The 9,080-nt window shown below is 46.5% G+C and overlaps 1 protein-coding gene across 10 annotated transcripts in view; it reads right to left on the bottom strand.

Annotated features, from left to right (window-relative positions):
* Positions 1–4,513: 4,513 nt before the first annotated feature.
* nlgn1 (neuroligin 1) overlaps positions 4,514–9,080 on the bottom strand; it is a 115,278-nt gene continuing 110,711 nt past the window's right edge. For 5 of the 10 annotated variants that reach the window (XM_056604085.1, XM_056604080.1, XM_056604084.1 and 2 more), the window contains 6 exons: positions 8,286–8,647; positions 7,705–7,865; positions 6,499–6,655; positions 5,971–6,048; positions 5,121–5,473; positions 4,514–5,036 (listed from right to left, as the gene is read on the bottom strand). In XM_056604085.1, coding sequence (XP_056460060.1) covers positions 4,805–5,036; positions 5,121–5,473; positions 5,971–6,048; positions 6,499–6,655; positions 7,705–7,865; positions 8,286–8,647 — 1,343 coding nt within the window. In that variant the 3' untranslated portion in view covers positions 4,514–4,804. Of the gene's footprint in view, positions 5,474–5,970; positions 6,049–6,498; positions 6,656–7,704; positions 7,866–8,285; positions 8,648–9,080 lie in introns of all 10 variants that reach the window. The other 5 variants (XM_056604076.1, XM_056604077.1, XM_056604079.1 and 2 more) reach the window with 4 other exon arrangements.

Here is a 9,080-nt window from a genome sequence, read left to right as displayed (position 1 = left end):
TCGAGACTTTAAGATCAATGGCACTTTACGAAAATACATGGACGAGAGAGAAAATATATCAAAATAACAGCAGGTCATTCAGTATGGAAACATAAGGGGTTGACTGTGTAGTACAAAACCATTGGCAAGAATGGAGGTTATGCGAAATACCAACTACCACTGTTAACCATTCACGCTCCTCAAGCTTATTGCAGGGAGTGACACATGAAACCAATGCACTTTGTCCATATGTAAATATGTGAATATTTATTGAGTGGGAGACCATTGTGTGCTATGACTCTAGTGTCCTCCTGTGTGCCTAGGTATCCAATACTGCCTGTTACAGCAACACCTTCCTATCAATCAGGTACCATGATACATATCTCTCTCTCTTTAAATATATATATATATGTATATATTTGCGTATAATCCACTATGTTTATGCTTAATTATGATATATTTTGACTGTAACACATCTTTCATTTTTTTCTTTCCATCCTAGAGTCTTTACACTCTAGTGCGTGAGTATTTTCTGCTCCTCTTCATCAATAGGCTAATTGAAGCGCACATCAACTCCTTTATCCGCATTCATCCTCATCTGTCAGCTACTTTGCTGAGGCCCCTGCAATTACTTGAATGTTTACCCATAGTGCAATTACATGTGTAATTCAATGAGTGGGCTTTTTATCCCCCAATCACATCCACATATATTTTCCTAAAAGCTTTAAGTCCTGCTTAATCTTCCATCTTTCATGTGATCCTCTTTGCATGCAATTAAAATGATATTATAGCCATGTGCAGTGCGTCATTAGCCTGCAGTGTTTTTACCACTAACATGCAAACAAAACACATGTGTGTGTTTGATTTGCATGGGTAAGTCCTTTCCTGAGGCTATTGTCAGCACACAAATAAACGCATTCTGTGGTACTCATATTTCTTTAGTAATTACGTTTCAAAAGAAGACCCTCTCAAATATGATGGAAAGGTTATTTATGCGGATTAGGAATTTGGCTGCAGGCCTCTTAGACAGGTCCCTGGCAACTACATCACGATACATTATAGCCGGACATCTGAAAAATTTAAATATTTTTAATTTGATTTTAAATCCTTTGGCAGGAATCACCTCAATGATTTTTATTGTATTTCCTTTCGAGCCTCTTTTGCAAATCGTGGGATGCTTATGACAGGTGTTAGAACGACAGACTAAGAACAAGATCATGTCGCAATTAATATTGGTCTCATGATTACGTTTTGAAGTTTGGGAAATCAGATCATCCAACTTCATGACTTTTTACCAAATTAGGTTAAAAGCCTGGGATTGATTACTAACATTGTGTGTGTGTGCGTGTGAGTGTGTGTGTGTGTGTGTGTGTAGGTCCATCAGATGATTTATGCAACAAAAGGCAGTTTGGATAATTTGGCATAGCACAGTGTCACAGGGTAGCCTAATGCCATGGCTTCATCATCTTTTCTGCAGTAACGTTGAGCATACATTACAAAAGTCAATGTAGATTGAAATGGTATATATATATATATATACTGTATATATATATATTAATGTTTCAACAGAGGTTGGCCAAAATACCATAATAGTTCAAAAGGCCTGCTGTTTTTGTTTCATGTGCATGGTCTATGGTGAATTCCCTGGACCCTTTTTCTGCATATTGACCCTAACCCTTTCCACTATTTCTTTAATTTGGCATAAATCGGGTTTAAAATTCCTCCTCTCAGATTGTTTCGAAATAGCTGTTGTTTCCCCTCCCCTACCACCACCTCCACCACCTCCTCCACCCGCACCATCCCCACCACGGCCATATTTACAGCTTGTCTCACGCCGAGCTGTGAGGGTATACGACGCGTCTGTAGCCATTATGTTGAATGACTGCACAGTGCCTGTGAGCCAGTCAAGTGGGGCCAGGCGTACTCTCTGAACTCCAGAGCCATCCATCCACACGTCGGCAGGAGGGGGGGGGGGGGCAAAATAAGGTGAGACGAGCGCTTTGAGTTTCGCGAGGGGCCGCGCCTATGCACCTGCAGCCTATAGGTTTTCTAAATCTGAGCCCAGTAGGCTTGGTGCTGCGTAGGGGGCTCCTCCAGCCTGTGTACACCCGACTGTACTGCGCCCTGTGGTGGACTGCTGCATCCCCCGCCCTCTGGGTCGGACAGGCCAGTCATCTCGTGGCGCTCCGATGGGGGCTGGAGGCCGGCTACGCAGAACAGGAAGGCTGAGATGAGTGGGGGGCCTAGGCAGGGGTGCTTTAGGCTCGCGCTGTGAACCGTCTACTGGCAAAACGGTGGATTACAAAGCCTCACAATGCGAGCAACACAGGCCGAAGTGGACCGGATGCCTACGGTCATGCAACCCTGCATGGAAATAGAAAACAAAGAAACAGAACGGTAGAGAGAGAGAGAGAGAGAGAGAGAGAGAGAGAGAGAGCGAGAGAGACGCGAGGACAAGACAGGTCCATTTTGAACATTGACATTAAATTACTCAGATTCGACAGTTTATTTTGTGGAGAATTTTCCAAAACAAAAAAAGCGAAAAGGGGTACGATTAAAAAATGTAATGTGTTGAAGCGCATCCACTTCTTTCCCCTGAATGCAATGTGCCTCAACAATGAGTCAACCTTGGCACACTGAAACATAGGCAATAGATATATCTGATGATCTACAACAACCCTTCTTTGAATCTCTGCTTGTTCACTCCGAGCCATTCTCCTCTCCTTCCTCATCCCTTCTTCTCTCCCCTCACTATAAAAGTTCCATGCCAGGGAAGGACTGAGAGCTGCTCCTAATGCTTGCTGTCATACCATGGTCCCTTGGCCCTTATGAGTCATTTATAGGCATTCATCATTAAACAGCTCTTTGGAAGTTGGCTATATGAAATTATAATAACACAGAAAAAGCTACATAGCCCAAAGAGACTCTAAAACCTCTCTTCCTCGATGCCATCTTCCGTCGCTTTGCTGACCATTTTTAGACTCGCTAGCCCTCGGAGCCGGTGTGTGATGTGGGGGGGGATCTGTCGTGTGGACACAGCACACACACGTTCAGCCAGAACAAAATGAAAGAAAAGAAATAGAAAGAGAGACATGGAATAAACAGTGCAGGAGATTACTTATATACAGCAAGGTGGTTTATAGCTAGTAGCGAGAGAGGTGATAATCAAAACTAATAGGTAGAATTACAAAGAACATCGATATCAACCCAAGGTACAATGAAAGTTTCATTGATAAAGTGTAATGTGATTTTAACCACTATCAAAAAATTTGTACCAACACACAGAGTACAAAACTAGTTCTTATATGCCCAGCTCCACTCAAGCTATATTATGTTATGCATGAACCTTTACCATTTGCCCAGCCAACCCCCTGCGTTATTCTCACAGCTAATCTGGAATTGAATTTCCCATTGTCTCGAAAGCGTAATGTGATCAAGGTCGTGTGTGTCTCCTGTTATCCAATCAGGATTGAGTTTGAGTATAGTGTTCCATCTGAGATTATTTCCAATGCGAGGGAATGGGGAGGGAGGGGGTCAGACTTTTTCTTCTTAATAATGACATAATCAGCAGAGCAGCCATCAAGCAGATAAATTGTCATGCGCGTCGTGCTAAAAATATCCTTTGCCACCCCCCCGCAGCCCCCAGCCCGCGCCCAGAGCTCTCCCTGTTGACAGCACTTGTGTGATGAAGCTGTTAAGTGGCAGAAACGCAGAGCCTGTGGTTGGATCATCTGCTTCCTGCTGGTGCACTCCTGCTGGCAGATTTGCAGTATAGAGGCCCTCCCCAATTCCCCCCCCAGCCAACCCTGCCCCCAACCCCAGAGAGAAGAGGGCCCTCTTAACAGCCTTGGTGCTTAAGTGTACAGATTTAGATATGTAAATAGGATCTATACAATACAACGGGTACCTCCCCCCCCTCCCTCAAGGAAAGAAAATAAATGGATGGAAAAGAATCTGTGACATTTTCTCTTTTTTTCGCTCATTAAAATGTCTGCATTGTGCATACAGGTTTGCTTTTTTTTTTCTTTTTACTTAAAGTTTTCAGTTCTTTGTTGTTGTTTTTTTTGCTCCTCTCCTGATTGTTTATTGTCTTATCTTACATAGCTCATTTATGAAGGTAACACATGCCTAAACTAGGTTGGCACAGCATCTGCTCTCTGTTCCACAAAAGAGTAATCTAGTTTTTGCCACAGGAAAACAATATGTTTTCCTTCATTTACAAAGCACTTTCCCTTTTCCACCTTCGAGGTGTGTCTGATGCTCCGTTCTGCTTCCAGTTAACACTATCACGCAGTCATTTGTCAAAAGATCCCAAAGGCCATATATGTCTCCAGAACGAATAAAACTCCTTTACCCTATTTTTGCTGAAACCCCAAAAAACGAACAATCTTCCACTCTGTTTTAGTCTGTCAAGTTGCTTTTCTTCAGTTCTTTCGATATATAAATGCTTTTTTGCTTGTTTTCTCCCCGACGTCTCTTATTTTTATAGAAAACCCCCCCCCCCCAAACAAACCATATTTAATATTTTCCGTGATTTCCAGCTTCCAATAAAATCCTGTAATTCCGTAAAAGGTTTCCACCGGCGAGGACGGAATCCCGGTCTCCATCCATCCAGCCGACGACAGCCCCTTGACCCTTTTCCTGTCGAAGCTCTGGATGTACCGTGTTCACTCAGCGCTCGGCCTTCCACTTCCACCTCCGCCCCTCAGAGTCTCCCTCGCCTTGCGGTGTTGGTACGTCTCGTCGTGTCGTCCGACGGTGGGGGAGAGGGGGGAGGTCGAGGAGGAGGAGGAGGAGGAGGAGGAGAGGGGGGGGCGTGGCTGGGCTATACCCGGGTGGTGGAGTGCGAGTGCGGGTGCGGCAGCGTGTTGTTCTGCCCGCTGCTGGGGTACGTGTTGAAGGAGTGCAGCGACGCCAGCCCGCCCATGCTGCTGGGGATCATGGTGATGGTGTTGGGGGTCATGAGCGGGATGTCGTCCGGCGAGCGCCGCATGGCCAGCGTGTAGTCCGGCGGGCAGGCAGTCCTCAGCAGCGCGTCGTGGGCGTGCATGCCGTCGCTGCCCCCGCCGCCCCCCACCCCCACCACCACCACGCCGCCGCCTCCGCCGCCGCCACCGATGCCGCCCTGGCAGTGGCCCCGCGGGTCCAGCTCCGACGAGTGCTGCTTCATCTGCAGGGACATGAGCTCCTCCTCCTGGGTGTGGTGGGCCAGGTCGTTGGCCGCGCTGCGCTGGGGGCTGCAGCGCCGGTGCACGTCGTGCCGCCGCTTGTCCTTCTTGTAGTAGAGAGCGGCGAAGGCCAGGATGTTGAGGAAGAGCAGCGAGGCGCCCACGGCGATGGTGACCGACAGCTCCGTGGAGTAGTCGCGCTGGTCTACCAGGTGGGGCTGGTTCAGGCTGTCCTGCGCGTCGGTGGGGTACGGCGTGGGGTTGGGACGCTTGGTGGCGAACGGCTTGGTCTTGGGGGTCCGGTTGGTCACCTCCGCCGGGGGCACCTGGTGCGGGAGATGTTAATGTAAATGGACTGCATTTATATAGCGCTTTTCTAACCAGCGGCCACTCCCAAACGTTGCTGTACACGTACATGTACTTTGACAAATAAAGATCATTCATTCATTCATTCAAAGCGCTTCACAATATTTCCAAACATTCACCCATTCATACACCCATTTATAAACCGACGGCGGTGTTAGCCATGCAAGTCGACAGCCAGCTCGTCGGGAGCAGTGAGGGTGAGGTTACTTGCTCATGGACAACTGAACACTCAGTTAGGAGGAGCCTAGGATCAAACTAGCAACCTTACGGTTACCAAGCAACCTGCTCTATCTCCTGAACAACAGGTTGAGTTTGTTCATTGTCACTATGATAACAGTAGTCATGTGTTTATTATTAAACTAATAATTATAATAATAGTTACACATATAGTAATCACAAGTCATACACAATGCTAATACAGTATATCTCTGTGAAACACTGGAGCTGAATGACCCACCTTGGTGGTGGTGGGAAGGACCTGTGTGACGTCGTTGATGCTGTGGAGGTGTGGGACCAGCTCCAGCCACAGGTTGACCTGGGGACCAGAGCACGGCACACGGAGTTAGAGTGGGCAGAGAGGACACTTGACGGACTATGGACCGGAGCTCAGAGCCAGGGCCGTACAGCCAACCACATTCCTCAGAAGGAAAGGAAGAAGGTTCCAAGGTTGGGACAAGGTAAAGCAACTGTTTAATTAATTAGACGTGGATATTTCACCTGAATGTGTGAATAGTTTAGAGTTAGACTGCATCTGTTCAAAATATTCTCCATACTTTTTAAGGCTTACATTCACAGTAAAAAGAGTGAGTGAGTGCCAAATGTCTGCATCAATTCTACATGACAATCCTGTGGATTAATTCCCTTTAATGACCCCGTCTTTCTGACGTTATCAAGCGGGTCAAAACCATAACTTAAACCACACCTAAACCAAAGCAAACCGAACCAGGGGAACGGAGTATGCCCACTGCAGTGTGCGTGACCATACCTTGTTGGCGCGGTAATGCTCCTTGACACGAGGCTTCAGGCCTATGTGGAGGTAGAGCTGATCCTTCTGGTTGTAGCGTGTCCAGGCCACCTCTTCGAAGCGGTTGGGCTTTGTGTGGATGAACTTGGTGTCCTGGGGCACAGGCTGGTTGGGGTCCCTGTGAATAGTAAGAGTACAAGAGAGATGAGATCGTATCGACTGAATCCCTGAAGGGGAGTCACAATGGGAGTCACATGACAGCAGCCGTGATAATACCACAGGGAGAACATTTGTACGACGAGACACACACACAGAAGTACAATTCTTGCTTTTATTTTTATAAAGGGGATAAGCAGAGAGCCCATTTGCCATGTTTCATGACAAAAAACCTACTTACACCCTATTTAAGCGGGAAAGGGCCAGCCATGTGAACTATGGAGGGCCATTCAGACCCAATAAGCGCCCAATTGTCTGGAAGCAGCTTACGTAGCCAGCCAGACCTCATCAGGAGCATACTTAACCATTCAAGGGACTGGCGTAAATCTTCAAGGTGGCCTGCATTTCACGTCAATTTAGGATTATATATGTAGATCATTAGCGTCTATTCCGGCTTCCCTCAAGCCTTTTGGGCAGTGCACAGAAAGAGCCCAAATGCCCTTCATTAGGTGCTTCAAAGACAATTACTGCCATGACTTAATGCTGAAAGGCAATGTGAGGAATAGGCAGAATATATTTGGCCTCATCTCGGATCGAGAATGCCACTCCACAGGCTACGGACATTAATGAGGAATGTATTCCACGTGTGTGCATGTGCAAGGAATACCAATCATACTTTACTGCACAAAAGACTCTTTATTATGGATGTGCTTAATAATGAGCAAACCTAATTGCCAAGCTCATTGAAAACCGGAACAGGGAAAGCACAATGTGTCAGAGTAGATTTAATGTTGTTCAAGCACTTCTACTAAAGTAATTGCGGAACAATTACCGGAAAATTATGTTATACTAATCTAATGAGCAACCTATGCCATATTAAACAATTGTGGAACTTGGAGATCAAGCTTTCCAGTAGAAAATGATTAGGGAAATATTATCGCTTGTGCTATTGGCTTTATTAGCCAAACAATGTTTTGAGTACTGATGCATAAGCCCTGTGTTTAGCTGCCAGTTAACAGTTTTTATTTACACATTTTTCAGCACTACTTTTCTGTTGCATCTAAACTGTACCCTGTTTTGGCAAAGTTGGTCCAGTAGGTCATGACCACGGCACTCAGCATGACGTCATTCTTGGAGAAGTTACAGGGGAAGAGCTCCGTGGGCCCGATCATCGGCAGGCCAAACACATACGGGATCTCATCCCCATGGGCTGCATCTGCCCACGGTGGCACCTTTCAATCAGAGATCAGATCAATTAACATTCACCAACGTACACTAAGAAAGGCATTACTATTGATAGAAACTCAAAGGAGCTGCACATAAACACAGTAGACCAGAATGGATACCTAATGACTTTGTAACGGATGACAATGTCAACTCAAAATTGAACACAAAATAGGTAAAAGAAACGCAAAATATTCATGGCTACATTAAACGTTATATGAAATTTTGTCTCTCGTTGCGTGACATTTGGCCCGAAAAATTTGTATCTTCGAAAAAGAATATCATTACGAACCGTTGGCCAATCCATCTACGGACAACCCACCTTGAGCCTCAGAAAAGGTCAGCTAGTTACACTCTTTTTGACTACAGCTCATTATGGTCTAATCAATGGAACAAGGCCCCGTTGGACAGCCAGATGAGCTGCCTACCTGCTCCGTCTGACAGTGATGGTAGAAGGCGTAGAAGTAGGTGGGCGACCCGAAGCTGGAGTGGAGGTCAGCCGTGGCCACCGCAGGCGCCACCCACTGGTGATCGGTGAAGAGCGCCAGCAGGGTCTTCCTGCGTGTCTCGGGGTTGTGTCGGTCCGCCCAGTCGGTGTACATGAACTTGATGGTCTCGCGTAGGATGTCCTTGCCCTCCGGGTAGCCATAGAGGTCGTCCACGAAGCTGGAGACGGCGTAGTCGAAGTCGTTGGCCTGGACGCCGTTCTCGTTGTCCACGATCAGCTCCACGAACTTGAGGCCCTCACCCTGGTTCACCCCCAGCATGATGTCGTAGTTGAGGAACTCGCCTGCCGCAGAGGGAGTCAAAGGGGAAGAGGGAGAGTGTAGAGTTGAACAGGAGCAAAAACAAGGGGAGGCAAATACCAATCCTCTGATCAAATAGAGAAAAAATTGAGGATATTGCAGGCGGCGTACAAAGTATGAATAATAAGCGGAACTAAGATCATCATTACAAGAGCCATCTATCTGAGTAGTCAAAACATTGGATTGAAAAAGCTTGAACTCCCCCTCATACGGCCTTTGTCATAATTCCATTTTACACTTGTTCTTCCACACTTTGGTTGACTGCTTTGAAGATTTCTAATCCTCGCTGTCGGGCTGGTGTTTTTTTATTTCCTTCCTATCTATACAACTGACTAATGCATCCATGAGCTGTCACTCTATGACCTGCAGGGCTGCCACTCTTTCTGACTCAATCGATTTCAGGTCTTTTCCAGGACA

The sequence above is a fragment of the Gadus chalcogrammus genome, chromosome 12, assembly GCF_026213295.1.
Source record: "Gadus chalcogrammus isolate NIFS_2021 chromosome 12, NIFS_Gcha_1.0, whole genome shotgun sequence".
Taxonomy (NCBI): Eukaryota; Metazoa; Chordata; class Actinopteri; order Gadiformes; family Gadidae; genus Gadus; species Gadus chalcogrammus.
Note: the sequence above shows the minus strand (reverse complement) of the source record. Positions and strands in the feature narration are given on the sequence as shown.